This window comes from Carassius carassius, chromosome 38, assembly GCF_963082965.1.
Source record: "Carassius carassius chromosome 38, fCarCar2.1, whole genome shotgun sequence".
Classification (NCBI taxonomy): domain Eukaryota; kingdom Metazoa; phylum Chordata; class Actinopteri; order Cypriniformes; family Cyprinidae; genus Carassius; species Carassius carassius.
In genome coordinates, this window is record NC_081792.1 from 22124755 (window position 1) to 22147214 (window position 22460).

The window sequence follows — 22460 nt, forward strand, 5'->3', positions numbered from 1 at the left end:
CAAATCACATGAGCCAATATTTTATTCACAATAGAACATAGATAACGTAGCAAATGTTTAAACTGAGAAATTTTACACTTTTATCCACTTAATTAGCACATTTAAAATTTAATGCCTGCTACAGGTCTCAAAAAAGTTGGCACGGGGGCAACAAATGGCTAAAAAAGCAAGCAGTTTTGAAAAGATTCAGCTGGGAGAACATCTAGTGATTAATTAAGTTAATTGATATCAGGTCTGTAACATGATTAGCTATAAAAGCTTTGTCTTAGAGAAGCAGAGTCTCTCAGAAGTAAAGATGGGCAGAGGCTCTCCAATCTGTGAAAGACTGCGTAAAAAAATTGTGGAAAACTTTAAAAACAATGTTCCTCAACGTCAAATTGCAAAGGCTTTGCAAATCTCATCATCTACAGTGTATAACATCATCAAAAGATTCAGAGAAACTGGAGAAATCTCTGTGCGTAAGGGACAAGGCCGGAGACCTTTATTGGATGCCCGTGGTCTTCGGGCTCTCAGACGACACTGCATCACTCATCGGCATGATTGTGTCAATGACATTACTAAATGGGCCCAGGAATACTTTCAGAAACCACTGTCGGTAAACACAATCCGCCGTGCCATCAGCAGATGCCAACTAAAGCTCTATCATGCAAAAAGGAAGCCATATGTGAACATGGTCCAGAAGCGCCGTCGTGTCCTGTGGGCCAAGGCTCATTTAAAATGGACTATTTCAAAGTGGAATAGTGTTTTATGGTCAGACGAGTCCAAATTTGACATTCTTGTTGGAAATCACGTACGCCGTGTCGTCCGGGCTAAAGAGGAGGGAGACCTTCCAGCATGTTATCAGCGTTCAGTTCAAAAGCCAGCATCTCTGATGGTATGGGGGTGCATAAGTGCATACGGTATGGGCAGCTTGCATGTTTTGGAAGGCTCTGTGAATGCTGTAAGGTATATAAAGGTTTTAGAGCAACATATGCTTCCCTCCAAACAACGTCTATTTCAGGGAAGGCCTTGTTTATTTCAGCAGGACAATGCAAAACCACATACTGCAGCTATAACAACAGCATGGCTTCGTCGTAGAAGAGTCCGGGTGCTAACCTGGCCTGCCTGCAGTCCAGATCTTTCACCTATAGAGAACATTTGGCGCATCATTAAACGAAAAATACGTCAAAGACGACCACGAACTCTTCAGCAGCTGGAAATCTATATAAGGCAAGAATGGGACCAAATTCCAACAGCAAAACTCCAGCAACTCATAGCCTCAATGCCCAGACGTCTTCAAACTGTTTTGAAAAGAAAAGGAGATGCTACACCATGGTAAACATGCCCCGTCCCAACTATTTTGAGACCTGTAGCAGAAATCAAAATTGAAATCAGCTCATTTTGTGCATAAAATTGTAAACTTTCTCAGTTTAAACATTTGCTATGTTATCTATGTTCTATTGTGAATAAAATATTGGCTCATGTGATTTGAAAGTCTTTTAGTTTTCATTTTATTAAAATTTAAAAAATGTCCCAACTCTTTTCCGGAATTCGGGTTGTAGATTTCAGACAATAATTCCAGCAAATTTGGGTACACTTAATTTGCCATCATTTCAATGCATTATGCAGGTCGTCGGGTCACACTGCTCTCTAAATATCAGCGTTGGTTACTGGAAAACCCCAGTATCGGTCGATCACTGTTATATGTAAACTACATTACAAGCAAAAAACTCAAGATTGTAGCTGTGCTCAATCAATAGCTTGCGTATCAGTGTGCCATTCTTAGCAGATCAGAGGCCCAATTGAGATAAAAACAACCCATCAGCAAAATCAGCACCCATCAATACGTTTAAGACAAGAGCGGCTTAAATGCTTACACTTCAGATATCACTTAGTAACATCGCCAGAAACTCAGTGGAGGGCAAACTCTGGAAGCTAAAAATACATGCCAGGCATCACTCTCTGATAAGAGCAGGGGTCTTGATGCTGACCCTCTGAATCCCTATCTGTCCTGTCTCACTGCAGCCTAAGAGAAAATCATTACAACCTATTGGGCATCTGACAGCTGGGTCCCTGATGACTACCCTGAAATGTTTGCTGTCATTAACGAATCAGAGAACACCTTCCATCAGCGACATACACACACAAGTACGGATGCACACATGCATGTGGATATGGAAACACATGCAAAAGCATCACACAAACACACAAAGACATGTGAATTCTGAACAGGTCCAGGAAGCAAAATAGTCACTGAAGGACATCCTTCACTTCAGCTTCAGCCCTGTCGCTGAAGTAGATGTGATGAGGAGAGATAAGACAAAGGAACAGACGCACGACCTTCAGACAACAAGGACACAGCAGGGCTCTGAAATAGAAATAGACAGCATGCCAAACACTGCGCCCTTCTCTCAGCGGATGCCTGTGAATATTCTATCACACCTCTTAGCACTTGGGTCACATGGTACAGTCACTAAAAGATACTATTTATGCTTTCCAAAAAAGATACACAAGTATATAAATGGCAAATAAATCCAGAATATTAACTTTATTAAAAAAAAAAGAACATGTTTGGGTTATATCTCACTAAAACCCAAAACATAAAAATAATTAAAAACGAACAACTACAATTAACATCATTATGTGTAGGGCTAATATTTAAACTGTGAAGTATTTTTTTATTTGTTTGCTTATTTGTTCTTTAATTAAAAAAAAAAAATAATAATAATTAAAAAAAAACTTTTTCCAGACAGGATTCTAATTAATATATTGCAAAATTGTAAATTACGAGAATTATAAACTCAAAAGTGGTCCTAAAAATAGTCTTATGTATTATAGACTATTTATACACTGGGGAAAATAATTATTTGATGCCTTGCTGATTTTGTAAGTTTGACCGCTTACAAAAAAAATTAAGGGTCTATAATTTTTATGGTAAGTTTATTCTAATGGACAGAGACAGAATATCAACAAAAAATTCAGAAAAAAACATTATATAAAGGTTTTTAATTGACTTGCATTTCAGTGAGTAAAATAAGTATTTGATCCCCTACCAAGATTGGTTCCTTAACCAAGTGGAACACAGATTAGTCCTGTCACTTTTAGAAATTACTCCTAATGTCATCTTGTTATGAGTATTAGAGAAACCAGTCCGTAGAAAGTGCATCTTCCATTCAAACCTCTCCCACCACCATTGGAAAGACAAAAGAGCTGTCAAAGGAGGTCAGACACAAGATTAGACCTGCACAAGGCTGGAATGGGCTACAAAACCATCAGCAAGAAGCTTGTTGAGGAGGAGAAAACTGTTCTGCCGTGCAAAGGCAAAAGACTGTAACTTCGATTTTTGTCGAAAATGAGTTATTGATATTTTTGGGATATTTAAGACATCCTTTATCATGTGTATAAGTATCCTGAGTAAATTTAATTGTTTTTCCAAGAAAATAATGGATCGTCTCAACCGTTACTTCGAAAATCCCCAGGGAAACCAAGGCAGAGCACCGTATAACACCAGTTCACTTTGTTTGGAATGCTCAAATTGAGTTACATTGTTCTGACTTCGTTTAGCTGTGCGTCAATATGAATTTACGGTGCAGGTTCAGAGTTATACGGAGTTCTACCATTGTTTTACTGTTCATTAAAGTCTGCCGCAAAGCACTGTAAAGACTAGATACATTGGCAGCAATATGTAATGGTGAATAACCTTTAAAGACATGAGACTTTTTTTTTGCAGATTATTCGCCTGGCTGTCACTAATAGTTGGACGCGTGTGGACTCGAATGCCGTAGCTAGCATGATCAATCATAATAAAATCAGTAGCCTACTAACAGTTCACTTTTAAATCCATATCCTACCTTTTCTTGTAACCCGATAAAATCAATCCATGGCAATGAATGTCATCGAAGATGTTTAATCCTCAAGTATTCTGAGCATTATTTCCACTTGTTGGCATTCACATCAATCCATAAGTCGTTCTTTTAGGTTAGGCTATTTCATACAAATCAATATAAAAGCAATTATGCTATGTCTAGCATTCTTTTACGTTACTGAAGATAGCAAATAAATTGTTGTCCACGCTATCCACTCATATTTGACTTCTATTCTGCTTGTTACGGTCAATAAATAAATAAATAAATTAACTAATTAATACGGTCACATTATTATATGCAATAGCTTATATGAGACAGCCCATGATCACTAGATTTTATACAGGTGTTACTAAAACGATTTGGTAAATGGTGATCAGCAACCAAACATTGATAATATAGAAGTTACTGCCTTTTGCCTTGGTGTGACTTCTCATGTTTTGCAGACAATGCAATGCAAAGGCAGAGTACATTAACTTCAAAATAGGGGTAAAAATAACGTTTGAGCTCACATTTTTTAATGTAGATAATTTTCATTACCAAAACATCTAACTGTTAAATTTCCAGTATACAACCTTTAATTAATTTGGCTGGACAAGTAAAAAAATTATAAAGTCATATTTCTTAGTTTCACACTCTAGCAAGTTAAGGTTTTTGCCTTTGTAGAGCAGTTTTGGTGTGAATATTTGGAAATGGAAATAAATATCAATCACCCTCCGTCTGGTGCTCCATGCAAGATCTCGCCTGAGGAAAGGACGGTCATGATAAAGGTGAGGGATCAGCCCGAACTACACAGGAGGAGCCTGTTAATGATTTCAAGGCAGTTGGGACAACAGTTGCCAAGCAAACCATTGGAAACACACTCTGTCGCAATGAATTGAAATCATGCAGTGCCTGCAAGGTCCCCCAGCTCAAGAAGGCACATGTACAGGCCCGTCTGACCATGTAAATGATTTAGAGAAGGCTTGGGAGAAAGTGCTGTTGTCATATGAGAAAAAAAATTAACTATTTGGCATCAACTCGACTTGCTGTGTTTGGAGGGAGAGACCACAAGACCACAAGAACAGCAACCCTAAAGTAAAGCATGGAGGTGGGAACATTATGCTTTGGGACTGTTTCTCTGCTATTGGTACAGGAAGACTTCTCTGTATTGAAGGACCGATGGAGGGGGCCATGCACTGTAAAATTTTGGATGAGAACTTCCTTCTCTCAGCCAGAAGACTGAAGGTGGGTCATGGATGGGTCTTCCAGCATTACAATGACTCAAAATACCACCAAGACAACAAAGGAGTGGCTCAAAAAGAAGAACATTAAGGTCATGGAGTGGCCTATAGCCAGTCCCCAGACCTTAATTCTAGAAAATCTGTGGAGTGAGCTGAAACTTTCAGTTGCCAAGCGACAGCCAAGAAACCTCAAGGTTTTAGAGAGAATCTTTAAAGAGGAGTGAAACAGAATCCATCCTGAGATGTGTGCAAACCTGGTGACCAACTACAAGAAACGTCTTACCTCTGTGATTTCCAACAAAAGTTTCTCCACCAAGTTTTGCTAGGGGATCAAATTTATTTGATTCGTTGAAATTCAAATCAATTTATAATTTATTTATTTTTGGCTTGATATTCTCTCTATCCATTAAAATAAACCTACCACAAAAATTACAGACCCTTCATTTCTTTGTAAGTGGGCAAATTTATGTACATTGTATATACATTGCCTTGGCAGGTTTCAAAAGAAAATCAAATAAAATGAACATACAAATGAACAAAAATTAAATAAACAAAATGAACAACTTACATTAACATATATAACCTATTTATCTAATATTTCAAATTCAGTTTATATTTAGAAAGTATTTCTATTATATAATTTTTTTGTTGCATTGTATTTACCAGATTAAAATGAGTGATTTTTTTTATTGATTTTGTCCACATAATTATCATCAATATTTTACAAAATGACATTCAATGAAAATGAGAATAACAACTCAAAATTAAAATAATAATAAAAATAAACTTCAATTTAAATATGAAAAATAAATTGTATTATTATTTTCCTTGATTGGGGGTCAATATTCAACATTATTTGTATTCTATGACGCATGCTCTAAAAGCTCTTTGATGTTGATGTTCTGTTAAACCCTTGAAGCAAACCTCAGCACAAAAAGGCCAGACAAAAATCTCTTCTGAACTGAGCTTCCGTTTCCGAAAACGACCCTTTGAAGAATCAACACTCCGATCAAAAATCCGACAAGAGCGCAAAACTTCCTAAAACATCCTTTGGCATACCTGTGTAACGCACACACAAATTTGACTTCACAACCACTTGAGAAAACAAGAAACCAAACGTCATGCACAAACACGTTTGTCTAGGTTATGAACACTTCTGAACAAAAAAGAATGTAAAAAGGTGAACATAAAGGAACACAACACTCATAACACCAAATCATAATGAAGTCATCACCACTACATTAACACTTATTAATCAAAACATTTCCAGGTGTTCACACACACACACACACGCACACCCCTGATACCTTTCTGCGAGCTGCAAAGCGAAGGACTCGCCGGGAGAGAGGAGAGACTGGTAAAAACAATCCTCTGTATTTAAACTTCAAGAGCAGGAGAGGGGGAAAATAAAAAAGAGAGGAAGTGAGAAGGAATGGAAGCTTGGGGAAATGGGTAGAACAGGGAGAGTTGAAATGAAGGAAAACTACGTCCTTTAAAAACTCTTCAATCTCGCTGGGGAACTGTGAAAGATTTCACAAATCTTTATCAGCAGAAGTAGCTCTGTAGCACAACCGGATGAGATGCCAGCATATAAACTTAAGAGACAATCGAAATGAATGACTGGCATTAAAACAGCAATTACAGGCTTATAATGAAGAAAGCAAGCTATTGAAAAATATCACCTCAATAAAAGGCTCGACATACTGAATATATTAACTCATGGGGCTCGTTAAACTTGACGTCTCGGCTCGTAGGATTGAGAGGCTAACGTGTCGGTTCTATCAGCTGCCGTTTTCTAGGCTCTGCTTGTGAATAATAGTCCCGAGGGGGCCGTCATTCTTGAAGTGATATCGGTGAGAACACTGAGAATCACACAGGGAGATATACTGTACCTCCGGCTCTGGGTCGTCATCATCCAAGTCTGTGTAGGACGAGTTGTCAGGGTTGTTCGCTTTATCCAGCAGCTCAATCGCCAAAATACGACTTAACGGTTGGGATACAAAGGGATGCTGGGGAGTAGATGGTTGAAATGGCTATGTTAGATGTTCTTTAAAGGTATATAATTTGTCCTCTGTCAGTAAAGAGTCTTGAAAGACATATATAAAATATAAAAAAATTAATAAATGTATAAATTGCATTAAATTATACTTTTGCCTTATATATATATATATATATATATATATATATATATATATATATATATATATATATATATATATATATATATTAAATTATACTTTTGCCTTTTATATATATATATATATATATATAAGAAAAAATATATAACAACTGTAATTCAATAACATTATAAACCTGAAAATTAGAAGATGCAAAAAAAGCCCCTCCTACCTGCAATAACTTGTCAGCTGGTGGCCGTCTTTTTGGATTTTTCGTCAAGGCCAACTTCACAAAATTGTGGAAATTGTTGGTCCTTCAGAACATAGAGAAGAGTCTCCATAAATCTCACATGTAAGGACAATTTCAAACCGTGAGGACGTGCAGTTTGTTAGCTCTAAATGTAATTAAAGCTAATTTGAATGAACTGAGAAGAAGAAACTACTCTGAAGATGACCTGACCAGATTCATAACCAGACAAGATAAGAGAATGTAAAGTCTGACCTTATCAAAATTCATAAAAACAACTGTTTAGGGCAAATGAGAGTGCTTGGCCCAAATTTCATAGGTGATTAATGAAATTAAGGCATATAAACCATAGACTGAAACTGAAATCCCTGTTGGTATCAAGGATTTTATACACCAAGGTATCCTAATAATTGCTTGAAAATGTAATTATCACTTACCATTTAACTTTGTCTTTTAATTTGGGGGGTTGAAAGTTGCTTTTCGTCATCAAAAACAGAGCTCTGGAGGGAAAAATTAAGTTTGTATTGGTACAAGCAAACAAAACAGCTTGGTTATGCAAGGAAATATGGAAAACTAAAACATTTTTAGTTCGAAACATTGATATAGTTTCACTGCCCAGTGTTCTGTGATTAATACAATAGGTGGAGTTGGGAATCAATGTCATGCCCTCTTATAAGTAGATTCATTTTGTAAAACTATTATAAATAAGAGAATGGTTTTTATGACTTGACTGAACATTTGTAAAAAAAATAATGCTGAAAAGAACTGTTTTCTCACTCATTGGTTGAGTCAAATGAAAGTGTGAAAATATGAAATAACATTGTATTTGCTGTCACTACAATACCTTTTTTTTTTTTTAAGGATAAAGCTAAAAATTCAGCACTTTCTGAACTGGAACAGATCCATACTGCTGTTTAAACCCTCACCTCATTGGATGAAGGTCAAACATTGGAGGCTGCAGTTCAGCTAGTTCAATGGCGGTGATGCCCACAGCCCAGATGTCACACAGATGATTGTATCCTCCTTTCCTCTCCACGGCAGCCACCTCTGGGGCCATCCTGTAAGCATGGGTTACAGACCATACCATCACTCATGATTCTAAGGTGTGTTTGTGGCACAATAAAGCTAGGAAAAAACTGCTGTATACCAATAAGGAGTCCCGATGAAGGATTTTCTTTTAGCTAGTGTTGCTGTGATCTGTGCAGATACACCAAAATCAGCTGCAAAGGAAAAGAAACAAAAGATCTTTACTACAATCCCACAAACAACTCTCATATGTGTGTACAAGTGACACTACCAATAATTTATGACATTGAGACCTGTGTAATTCCACAGCAGATCAAATGTGAGGTGGTAATAATGACAAGTAACCTTATCTTTAACAGATTAAAAATTTTACAGAACAGAAAGTCAGTCTTTTATCTATGGGGTTATTTCCCTGTCAAATGTCGAGAGCGCATTATTGTAGCGCGAAAGTACAATAATATAACGATTGAACTTCAGTCTTGATTGAACTTCAGTGAACTTATTCCATGTGTTCCATGTGCGGTTCAATATCAACCAATAAGATTCCATGTACGATGTCGCGTTTTCATTGGTCAGTCGTTGAAGCCTATTTCTGATTGGTTGTTGCCATTTTGACAGCGTTTATGCCAAAAACAAAGAGAAAGAAATTGAAAAAGAAGAGTACTTGGCCATGCGCGAACGCACGGGACACACTCTAAGCACATACACGTTTACTTTAAGCGAAGAGGAGAGATTCGCGATTGCACTGAACACGTTTTAAGTGCAGGCATACTCTCTGAGCGAGCCCAGAGATAATTCTTACAAGAGCAACGTGTATCTGAGAGCGCGATCGGGTGCATTATATTCCACGCGCCAGCAGAGAGATTCGCGCTCGGGTGCATTATATTCCACGCTCGAGCAGAGAGATTCGCGCTCGGGTGCATTATATTCCACGCTCGAGCAGAGAGATTCACGCTCGGGTGCATTATATTCCACGCTCGAGCAGAGAGATTCGCGCTCGCGCATTATATTAATGTACTTTCGCGCTACGATAATGCGCTCTCGACATTTGACAGGGAAATAACGCCATAGTTATCTTCTTACCTAGCTTGATGTAACCATTGTCCGTCAATAAAATATTGGCACCCTATTTCAAATAAAAAACAACAACAAATGAAACTTTAATATAAGAGCAGAACAACTATTTGGAGACATGTATTACTGGTAAATTTGAGAGATGAAATGTAAAAATGAATCTGTCAGACTTCGGAATCTTCGAAAACCAATAAATTCCTTGCCACAAAGACACTTTTATATAAGACACTCAAAAGTTAGAATAAATCAGAAATAAATGATGGTACCTTTATGTCTCGGTGCATCTTTCCTTTGCTGTGTAGGTAAAATAAACCCTTAAAGGAAAAATTATATATTATTAAAAACTCATTTCAATCCATAATCATCTCAAAAACTGCTTTTTAGAGATAGAACAGGGAGAAATTGAATATCTGTCAACATGTCGACCATTAAAAATTCAAAAAGCAGCTTCCATGGTCATAGCAGACTGCTTTGGTTGTCAAAACAACGTCCAGTAAAATGGCTTACCTGAAGGGTTTCTCTAGTTACATATGCTATCTGTGATTCTGTTAGAGGCCCAGTAACTGTGGAGACATATTTAGTGTACATTAGCAGTATTATTATAATAATAAAAAAAACATTATGAAAATCCCATTCATATTACAATATTAGTTAAACAGCTTGAATGTAATTGAGCTGTCTACAATAAAAAAGTGTGTATAAATAACTTCAGCACATTCCCTTTAAATCAAGAGAACAGATATAACATTGATACTTCCCATGCCATATTGGAAAGAATGTTTGACAAAAGCACTACTTATGGGCATTACCCAGCAGAACATATTGAGACGAGATTATCAAGAACACAAGGAACAATGTATTTGATTGCATGTCCAACCTGACCAAACATAGAGCTGAATTTTTCTACAACTCTAAATGGACTACTGATTGAAAAAAAAAAGAATTGAAACATTACTAAAGAAAACTGAAAAGCCGTCTGAGAGGGTCTGAGAAACTCATTTGTCTGTTCTCTGAAACTATGCAGAATGTTTGACGGTTCGAAGCCTCTGACACTTCAGCAGAGCAGCTAATCTTCTTTAAGTCAATAGACTTTTATTGCTTATTAAAATGTCACAAAAACAGAAAATGTGCTAATGGGAAGGAGTGAATAATAAATGGGCTGAAGGAAGAGAGAGGAAGAGACAGTGAACACGGAAGAGACAGGCTTAAAATTATGAAATGGTGTCCACAACCCATTTTACTTTTGAAATACGATGCATTTCCAATGGCTTGAAAAATAAGAGGGCCTGGTGACGTCATCTGAAAAGGAAAGTTGTTTCTATGCGTGTAAAAAAAAAAAAAAAAAGCTTTTCTTAATAGCAAGCATTACATTGAATAAGAACATTTTTATTTTCATGTTAAGAAATATTTTAAGCAGGGGTGCACGATAAATATTGGATGTTAATGCGCATCTCGTCAGTAAAGCCGGTTATCTAATCAGTGGTAAATTCCATCAGGTGCGTGATTTCACATAGAGCTGCTGTTACTACACAGAGCCGTTGTTAACCCTATCAAGTCGATTAACGCGGATACGCGTTTTGAGTCATTTTCTCCTGATAACCCCGAAAAGAACTTAAATTACACTTTCAGTTTTAATCGTACAGATAAGAGCAATACATCAATCGAATCTGTAAAGGGTCTACTTTTTTTTGGATACAGACATAATAACAACAAAACTTTGTGCACTTATAAAATAAAGATAACAAACAAGGTGCGCTGTCTGCAGCCTTTGTCTGCGCTGATCTTCTTTTACAAACACGTCATTTAAATGAACTGTAACTCCGTGAATACTCAACGAAAATACATGAGAGAGATATCTATAGAAAGCTTGACATGTCTATTTTTAAACTAAACAAGTGCCGCCGAAAATAGATATTCTGTGATAAAGTAATCCATATGAAAACAACGCGATGTCTGTTTTTCATGTCTCCCTTCATTATATCTAATGTGACCACGCCCCCGCGCTGAACGCGCTATTCAGATTCAAACTGAAGCGCGCAGCTTGAATACGCCCATAACAGAAGAAAAAGCAGCGAGACTGTTCAAGTTTTTTTTATTTTACTGTTTGCTTCGCGATGAGAGGAATAACACATAATTCACCCCAAAAAGATGTGATGTGGTTGAGGATTTGAGAAATGGATTTCCTCAGAAAAAAAGAATGAAGCACTTTATTCAGCAGAGATCATAAACATGAGTAAGTCTCTTTTTATTTATTTATATACTTGTACTAGTTTTCACATAACGTGTAAACGTTTTACTAGTTAGACTTTTTCCAAATTATAATTCCTGACTAAATGTATAATCAAGTGAAACATTATGAAGTTTCAATAACAATATACAACACTATACCCTTCGAAAGCTTGATGTAAATAATATAAATATAACAAATAGATAACTGTAACAAATGTAAAAACAATGCTTTTCTTTCCATTTATTCCCCCTAAAAACCCAGAAAAATATTCTCAGCTCTTTTCAACATTAATAATAATGATGATAATAATAACAACAAACGTTTTTTTTTTTTTTTGTAGAAAATAAGATTGTTAAAATGATTTCTGAAGGATTGTGTGACTGGAGTAAGCATGCCAAACAATTTGTTGTGGGATAATTAAATATATTCTTAATAAACTACAAACATAAAATTATATAGATTTATTTTGTTCTCACATTCTCTTTTCTCCTCACTCACAGTGGCACAGATGACTGAATGGCTCATTATGCGGCCCTTTGTCTTCTCAGGTGTAAATCACAATAATATTCATGGTAGTTGACGCCTACTCGCATATGACTTTTACCAACAAAAAGTGTCTTAGAAAATGTAAATCAATATATTGTTTTCTGTGAGTGAGTAAACAAGATGATTTTCACATCATTTAGAAAGAAAAATTCTAGGCTACAAGCTCCAGTTCTCAAAAATCCCGGGAACCATTGTTCTTTATGTGTTTTTTTGCCTTATTCAAGCGTTTTAACATTTTTAGTTTTTCACTAGCCACGCATAATATTTTTTTTCTCAAAAACACAATCATGTACATACATGCATTTCACATATTATTACAGCCCAGTTTGTGCTGATTACAGTGAGATTAGTCTTTACCCATTTAGATATTTATAAGAAACTGAAAAAAGCACAAATGTCAAGGCATGACAAAACTTCTCCAGGCCCCAAAAATACCCTTAGACTCCAGAGGGTTAACTGACTAGCTGCGCAAATCAATGGTGCTAATGAACATGGATTTGCGCAGCTTGTCAGTTAACAACGGCTCCGTGTAGTAACAGCAGCTCTATGTGAAATCATGCACCTGATGAAATTTACTGCTGATTAGATAACCGGCTTTACTGGCGAGATGCACATTAATCATTGGCCGATATTTATCGTGCACCTCTAATTTTAAGTGAATTACACTACTGTTTAAATGTTTGGGGTTGGTAATTTTTTTTTTTTTTTTTTTTTGAAAGAAGTCATATTGTAATATAGTAATATTGTGATAGATTTTCTGTTTCATTTTAAAATAACTCTTTTCTATTTTGTTGTATTTTACATGGCAATTTATTCCAGTGATGGAAAAGCTGAATTTGGGATCGAAGCTGAATTTTTTCACATGATCCTTCAGAAATCATTCTATTATGATGATTTGCTGCTCAAGAAACATTCATTATTACGGTATTATCATTACTGAAAACAGTTGTGGTGCTTAATATATATATATATATATATATTTTTTTTTTGAAGAATAGAAAGTTCAAAAGAATAGCTTTCATTTTAAACATAAATCGTTTATAACATAACTGCCTTCACTGTGACTTTTGATTAATATAATACATTTTTTACAATGTTTTTTTTTCTCTATTTACATTCAGACAGCTGTAGAGGCATTCATCCATTCAACAGAAATGTCCAGTATGTCCACTGTTGCACCTCACATTCCTTTTTCTTGATTATTTACTAGTTCAGAGAGTTACTTAGAGTTTTTTTATTTAAAACTTTATTCATGTCTCTTTTGTCTTTCTCTATCTGTGTGTGGGAGGACTGGAGTCGGTCGGCCTCGGCTCTAATCAGGCCTTCGACCCAGTAGCTGAGTGCAGCCGTTGCAGCAGGGGGTTGATAACGTGGGATGTGAGGCTGGGCACTAAGCTAATATGTTAGCGCTGTAACACCATCTACCCCCCCACACCCAAGCACAACCCCAACCCGCGCAGAGGCTCAGAGAAAACTGCAGAACTGCCGACAGCTGCCGTGAAAATGAGCTCTAATGATCTGACAGGGCCACTCTACTGAGCTCTGCTAAATTTATCTCCTGGGAACACACAGAGGGACACTTTCCAACAGCGTAAGAAAATATTTGTATATTTACGCCATCTGTCAAGAATCAAATTGTTCATTGGAAGAGAGGAAAAGTCTATTTATGTAAAAATTGGCATCGGAATTTCTTTCAAAGCTTTGCGTTTTCAAAGCATTAGTTATTATTTACTCACCGTCATGTCATTTCAGACTTTCTTTTTTACATGGAACACAAGGAGACATTCTGAACAGTTTGTGTTTTGACTCCAAAGGTCATATGGATCACTTTTGGAAGTTCGAAAGCCTCATGGAAAAGAATTTCATTGAAAGAAAACTGACCAATACAATTCTTAAAAATCAATTATTTTGTGTTTTACTAAAGAAATATACTCATATGGTGTTCAACAACAAAGATGAATAATGATGACAGAATTTTCATTTCTGGGTGAACTATTCCTTTAAATAATGAATGGAAAAGAGGTATTGCATTGCATTGAAATACTGACCACTGAGTGAGTTGGAGTTAGTGTTGCAGTTTTTAACTGTTTACCTTTATATGGTGTATCTTACCGTGATATATGTCTTGCAATGAACCTCCTCCACAGTATTCCATAGATATCCATAATTTATCCCTCCTGAAAAGCCAAAGAAAGAAAAACAGTAACAAATTATGTTTCAATCGATGTGTCTCGAAATAGTCCCCTGGCAGCACCACAGGGAGAGTGAAAGGATGCACACTTTTCTGGGTCATGACACAGCAAGCAGGAGACAGAGTCAGAAGTCACAAGCAAACTGCTTTTATCAAAAACAGCCTTCTCTGTTTCTGTAAGGTGCCTTGCACTAATGTCTAGACTAATATTAAGAGATATACTGCTGACCAGAGACAAACCACTATAATAGGATATATAAAAATTTTACCAAAACTTTACATGTACAGAATAATGTTCAAATGTTTGTGTTTGGGGTCAGTAGAATTTATTTATGAATTAGTTATGACTTTTGTATTTTTTTATGCTCACAAAGGCTACACCTATATGATCAAAAGAACTGTAATATTATGAAATATTACATTAGTTTTACATATAGTATTTATTTTATGCTGCTAATTCCTACAGAAAATCATTTTGTAACATCAAATATGAGACACTGTACCAGGACACTGTACACACAATTTAATGCCATTAAGTTTAAGATGTTTACAAGAGACTACTATAATAAAATCATATTAAGAACTGTTGGGATAGAGAAAAATACACATACAGGAATTATATCAGTTATGCATAAGATGTTCAACAAGCTACCCAAGAAAACATTTACAACCTTTACATTAATGCTTAGAAATCTTCCAGAACGTCTAGCTACACAGATCTCTATTGTTAGTGCATCATCATAACAAATTTTTTTATTATTGTTCTACAAACTGAGGATGATTTTTTTATCACTGTAGCTAAACATTCTACTAAAGCAAAAAAATAAAATAAATAAATAATTCTTTAAAAAAATGTCCTAACAACCAACGTTTTGAAACATTTTTTATTAAAAAAAAAAGTTTACATCCAAAAAAGTGCTTCAAAGTTAATGCATCACCTCCTTCTTTCTAGTCTTGAAACTATCAAACTGTACATCCATGATGGGCAATGATGGTATCATGTACCACCAAACTTTAAGAAAACATCATAAAGTCCTGTTGCACCCTTGATCAAAGATCTAAACGCTTGCTTGATACCCGAATCCTGGAATATCTAGTTAGTTGTAAATCTGTCCGGAAAGCACAGGTTGTACAATTAGCAGAAACAGAGGTGCTGCAGTCACAGTGGCTATTTCTGCAGTGCAGCTGAGAGACCCAACCGACAGAGCACAGTGTCAACTCAACAACCTTAGACAGGAAAAGGAACTCACAGAGCAGGAGGAGAGAGAATGAAAGGATGAGTAAGTGAAGGAGAAAGCAGAAACAGTAAAAGAGTGGTCATTACTATACCTTAAGTAACTACCGAAATAGGCCACAATGTTAGAGTGCTTGCAGTCTTTCATCATGATTATTTCCTGCTGAACCACTGCAAAGTCCTCGCCTGTCGAAGGAACACACAGAGAGATAGAGACAAGGTGAGTGTGTAAACAAGACAGAGAAATTACCAGTGAACACAAACCAATGAACTGCCAGGATAAGGCAAAACAGTTATTCAGCGAATCCATTTATGACGATGAAAAAAGTTGAACAATGTGTGTAACATTTTGGAATCTACTATGATTTCATATGGTATTCTTGTGAATATCATGTAAAAACCCTTATGTAAATGGAAAACATACAACAGCATGGTATACATATTAAAGTGCCAAGGATTACAATCTGATACCATCACAGTAAGTTTTAATGTAACTGTTACCTAGTCAAAAATAATAGAGTAACTATATTTGTTTACCTAATTTCTTCACCACTAGCATCACCAAAATTGCTAAAAATTGAAGTAGTCTTTTTAAAAACAGGTTTATAATACAAATATCACCACAAATGTTATATATATATTATAATGTATGTATGTCCGATTATGAAAATAAAATAAAATAAAATAAAAAGTAAATGCAAATTTAAATCATATTCTTCAGTGAAAATGACTAAAAAAGTTAATTCTGTGGGGAAAATAATTAAACAAATTTGAATTCAAATTAAATATACAAACATTTAAATAGTTAATTTAAATAAATGTAAATAAAAATCGAATTTGACCAAGCATGTGTGTTTCCATTTGATTGCTTGCATAAAATGTGTTTCTATCAAAGTTGTTAGTGGTTGCAATAGTTAGTAATAGTAATAGTAATAGCATGTCTCAGAAAACATCTCTAATAAGGCATTTCCTAATAGAAATTGATACCAAATCCTCACGAAAGCTACATATCGCATAGGATGCTTGTTTAATCATGCATAAGACGATAGGAGAGGGGAGGGCGCTTATGTATGTAGTGCCTATACAGCACTGAGCTCTCTTTGGCATTCAGAAAGCATCAGAGCCTTGATGCATCGACTGCTGATGGAGACTCAAGCCCCTCATCTAAACGTCCCTTCTTTCTCAAACCAGTAACGCTCTGTTGTTATGCTAGCACAGCTCATTTGGAAGCAAAGAGGTATTGAGCAAGGCCCTTCATCCGTCAGACTCAGAGACACATACTTGTTGTTGTAAAAGAAAAAGGAGGAGATGGAAAAACAGAACGGAGAAAGACAGAGTAACAGGCAGAGACTGAATATCTGAAATGCTGGTAACTTATCAGCTGATGGGTGACACGAGAAGGCAATCACCCATAATGCTTGTGTGGGGGCTTCTGGCCCAACTCCATCTGAGCTGACCTTGATCTCTGGCTTTGCTCTATAAATGTGTGTGTGTTTGTGTGTGTGTGTGTGTGTGTGTGTGTGTGTGAGAGAGCAGACAGGCAGACGAGTAGGAAGAGAGAAGGAGAGACAGATTATGAGAGATGGAAGAGAGAGCGGGAGAGAACAAAGTCACTTTGTTGTGACTGCTTGCTTAATGATGGAAGCTGCAGGCTCATTAAAAGTTTTTTAACGGTTTTTCCTTGTTCTCTCCCACTTACACTAGCAGCACACTCCTTGTACTCCCACATAGTGGGGCAAAGATAAATATTTTAACTTGCGCAATTTACCATTAAATTGAACGGCCCAAGCTGGGTGCAGGCACCAATGATCGCATTCACAAGATGAAAGGTCACTTATTAATGCATTTACTCTTACAAAACAGTACAAAGTAGCACATTTTGGAATCTACCTCGATTTCATTACCATTTTGTTGTTTTTTTGATTATCATGTAAAAACCCTGGTACACAAATCCAAAACATACTGTGTCATCTAATACAATCACAGTATGTTTTAATGTAAATGTAAACTAGTCTGAAATGTAAAAAAAATAATTGATTAGAGTATTTATAAAATTTGCACCAATACAATACCAAATAGAATTGCTAAAATTATGACTCTTGTCTTTTTGGGGAAAAAAATGGTAAAATTACACATAAGACATTTAAATTGTGGTAATGTATATATTTATAGATAACCATTATCTAAATAGTTTATATATATATATATATATATATATATATATATATATATATATATATATATATATATATATATATATATATATATATTTATTTATTTATTTATTTATTTATTTATTACATATACAATAAATCTGAGGTTTTGTTATTATAACAAGCCATGAATGTAACAAACAACAATAAAATAAAATATACAATAAAATGCAATGCAATAACATTGTCTTTGATTTCGATTCAAAGACATTTAATCAAAGTGTGTTTCGGTTCTAGTTCAACTAGACTGTAAATGATTAACATTGTACTCAGCATAAAATGCAATGCAAAAAAAATCAAGACCAATTACAAGGAATGTTTTCATTCCAAACCCACAGACTGAAGGAAGGATAAGCTTTAAGAAGTTTTGCATAATGTCCTTTGAGTATAGCTCTGTGCAAAAGACATTTGCTCCCTGAGGGAAGTGTGAAGTCGCAGCAGTGGGGTCAGGTGACACTTACTTCCTGCCGGGGCAAGTGATCCAGTGAGCGTTCCACAGAGGCAGTGACATTTCCCTGCACATATGGGGCAGATAGCTGCGAGAGACTACCTCTTACCTCCTTTGAGGGAAACAAAAGCAGATAGCCTACTATTCACAGCGTAGGCTGCAGTGAGGCATATCTCTGAGTAGGGACACATGCTAATTGAAACTAACTTCTTCAGGGTCTGATGGGCAGAACGGCCAGCTTCAAGGCAAAACAGTTCCTGCTAAGCAGCAGTTACATGAAAACTGTTAGTGTATATATATGCGGTATGTGTTGTGAGGAATGTACTTAAGTGTTTTTATGAATAGCCAGACGGGGTGGTGGGAGGTGTGCAACTGATTTGAGAAGGGACAGTTAAGAGCCACACTTAAACCTTGGTTGCCTTTCTATGTGCAGAAGTGATGAAAGCCCGTCTAGAGGTCTGGTAAATTTCCCAACCAAATTCCATTACTGTACATGGACACAAGCAGACAAGGCTGCAGAGAACAGATCCTGGAGAAAATTAACAGTGATTAGTGGGATTTTTCTCTGTGTACCACCAGTAAACGACTAAAGCCAAGAAAAGAAGTGGGCTTGTTTTTGTACTAAATTAAAACTAATTAGAGTGAAAATACATAATAAACAGACTCCAAACGCACCAAAGTAGCCATGATCTCTGAAATGATACAGCTGATTAAGATCCAAAGACATCTGAGCAAAGTGTGATTGACTAAGTTCAACAAAGTTCAAAATTATCAACATGGTATTGTTGTTGTATGGTATCAACAATTCAGCAAACATTTGAGAGACAGATCAAAGAAAAAAAGAAGCAAATATTACTGTTCCAAATATTCTGTATGGGGCTTTAAAACAAAATATATTTTGCTTCAATGGGAAAAAAGTTGTTTTTTTACACTGAATTTAAAAAAAATAAGTAATTTTAGAGCTGTAAACGTAATATCGTGAAACCATTATATTTTTGCTTGAGGTTGTCATTCCGTTGAAATCTCACACTTACCCATGCCTAATTCACATTAGTTACTGTATTAGGTAACACAAAATAAAAATGAATAATTTATTAATCTTGGTAATGGTAATGTCGACATATATACTAATGCATTAGCATTTAAAGTATTGTGAACAAGCATGAATTAAAACTGAATAAACAATAGTATATTTAGAAATCAAAATTTACATTTAATTAACAATTACAATTTTGTTCATTTAAAATGAACATTAACATAACGTTTTTATTTTTAATATTTCAAAATCTCATTATTAGAAAGTGCCCAAGAAATCTGATCAGAAGCACAGAAAATATGCTTCTGTACCGGTGATTAACCTTCAGTATCTAGCTATTCTTTACAAATTATTGTGAATCAGAATTTTAAATACAAACAAATACACAGCACAAGCACTGTCATGGTTTTGTTCAAAGGAAAAAAAATCTAAATAATAACAAACAATTCTGAATAGATTTCATTAAAGCATGTCGTTGCACACAGAAATGGGACAAGTCTGCGCTCTTGGGCATGTTTGTAGGGGTTGGATAGCAAGAGAGACTGTCAGGGAGAGACACTCAACTGTCACTGCAGTAGACATGCGTGTCAGCGTGCATGTGTGTGTGCAGGGCTTACAGCACCACTGATGCGACAGAATGTGTTGTAAGTGTTAAAGTGTGACAGTATGTGCATATTAGGGAAAAAAACTTAATAGGTATAAGGGTTATATTTACTGAAGTCTGATTTCTCATCAACCATTTAAAAGGGATCCTGTCCCATCTAGCACTCATATTTCAGTCCTACTTTTCCACAAATTTTTTATCCTTATTAAAACGTGCCCATATCCAATGTCAACTGTTATATGAAGATGAAAGAGAAGTTGAATATTGCTTTTCAATAGCTTGACAATCTTGAATGTTCTACATAGGAAGCTATTAACTAAAGCCACTGGAATGAGACACTTTAATAAGATGAATTTAAACATATTTTTGACTATATTTACTCAGAATATTGTATATGTATTATCATGTTTGACCATCGCATTCTTTAATGGCTAAGTTTGGGGTTGATAAGATTTTTTTAATCTATTTGAAAATTAGTTTCTTATGCTCACCAAGGCTGCATTTATTTGATTACAAAATTTGTAAGAATTCAAATATTGCAAAATATTATTACAATTTAAAAGACACTTTTCTATTTTGTTGTAGTTTAAAATAAATGTATTTCTGTGATGCAAAGCTACATTTTCAGCATCATTACTCCAGTCTTCAGTGTCACATGATCCTCCAGAAATCATTCTAATATACTGATTTGGTGCTTAAGAGAAATTGGTATTGGGGTATTGTGTGGTCACAGAGCAAATTCTATGCACTGTTTCAAGTATATAAAAATAAAAAAAAGATAAAAATAGAGATTTTAAGTTTAGCACGTATCTGAGAGTATGGAAACAATGTGAATATCCCTAAAACCCAAACACTTTAGAATAAAAATCTAATTTTTAAAGTATTAATAAATGATTATCTTCTACAATATTTTTTAAAGGCTATTACTAAAGTCTAAGAAGGACAGTGACTCCGTTATCTGTCCATAAAGTCATTATTCAATTTGCTCCCATATGACAATTTGAGAGTCATACATGAGAGTCAAAAAAAACTGGCTGAATGAATGAAAAGCCATTGGCAATTCTTTAACAATCACTAAATATTAGCCAATGAATCTACCTCATCAATATAACAGACTATCAATCACTTTTCCAAAAGAAAATGTAAGAATAAAAGCAATTTTTGCATCACTCGGTCTAAAAGCTTTATTATAGCTGAAAAGCAAATTAACATGCATTATCTTGTGCCTGAATAAAGCTTTTTGGAGGAAATGCTTTGCATATTGGTCCCTCTCATATCAATCAAATTTTGAAGCATCGATTTGTTTGTAGGTCTATAAATTTAGTCTTGTGTTTTCTCACTGTTAGACTTTGGACCCACTTTTCCCTAATATTATGCGTACATCAGCAGTATATTTTTCTAAAGCTCTTTGTTGACAGTGAACCAGCTGCACCTGCCATGATGCAAGTCTCCATACCACACACACACACACATTCAGCATATGCATTAAACACACATGCATCTGACTCTGTAGGGACTCAGGGTTCTGGCACTCTCCCCTCCCATTACATCGAGTGACATTTCTGAGGACCGCCGACCTCGGAGCCTATGCATTTTAAATAAATGCCCTGCACGCCCGCAGTGCCTCTGTGCTCCCAACCGGCTAATACCAGACCAGACCCACCTCCTATTCCCTCTACATGCCTTACAGGAATCAGAGCCAACAAAGACACAGCATGCAAAGCCACACACTTACACACACACCTAATGTCACTCCAAATAGCGGCAGAACATTGTCATGTCTTTTCAATATCAGGTTGAAAGATGAAATACAGGATGTGTCCAAAAATCTAATGAGGTGAGTCATGTCTACTGAATACATTGGAGACAATCTTTTACACTGGAAACATGCCTAACTAACTAAATTTTGAAAGACAGCAATGGACGTCTGCTTGGCAGACAATAAAATGGCTTGCTTAGAAGAAGGGACCAAAATCAGTATAACTATATGGCAAAATAAATATTTTAAACAAGTTATGAATGTGTGTTTATGGTCTGAACCGAATGTGATGAGATAAAAAGACAGATATATAATGGCAAAAAAAGAAAAAAGCAGGCTGCACACAAAAACAAACATACAGCTTGGGTGGTGTGGTCTGATTCATAGCTTCTTCGTCATGATTGCATCTTTAACGGACCACTCGGTCACTTGTGTATCCTGTCACTGTTTAATCTGCCCTGTCAATCATCTTATCACAGTTAACATCATCTTTTTTTCATTTAGTTTAATTTCCTGCTGTACTGAAGAGAAATTAAGTAGTGAAAACTTTTACCGCTATTAAATAGTATTAAGCCTCAAACGTCATCTAGACCTTTGATTGGTTTCTTCTTTGTAAAAAAAAAAAAATATATATATATATATATATATGCACGGTATTATAATGTTATAC

At 35.7% G+C, this 22460-nt stretch overlaps 1 protein-coding gene across 5 annotated transcripts in view; it reads right to left on the minus strand.

Annotated features, from left to right (window-relative positions):
* Positions 1–22460, minus strand: part of LOC132119570 (mitogen-activated protein kinase kinase kinase kinase 3-like) — a 74674-nt gene that overhangs the window by 21397 nt on the left and 30817 nt on the right. For 4 of the 5 annotated variants that reach the window (XM_059529643.1, XM_059529642.1, XM_059529640.1 and 1 more), the window contains exons 3-13: positions 15826–15916; positions 14418–14482; positions 10037–10092; positions 9796–9843; positions 9539–9581; positions 8577–8649; positions 8356–8487; positions 7867–7929; positions 7415–7496; positions 6958–7074; positions 6373–6447 (exon numbers count right to left, since the gene is read on the minus strand). In XM_059529643.1, the coding sequence (XP_059385626.1) occupies positions 6373–6447; positions 6958–7074; positions 7415–7496; positions 7867–7929; positions 8356–8487; positions 8577–8649; positions 9539–9581; positions 9796–9843; positions 10037–10092; positions 14418–14482; positions 15826–15916 (845 nt within the window). The remainder of the gene's footprint in view (positions 1–6372; positions 6448–6957; positions 7075–7414; positions 7497–7866; positions 7930–8355; positions 8488–8576; positions 8650–9538; positions 9582–9795; positions 9844–10036; positions 10093–14417; positions 14483–15825; positions 15917–22460) is intronic. The other variant, XM_059529644.1, reaches the window with a different exon arrangement.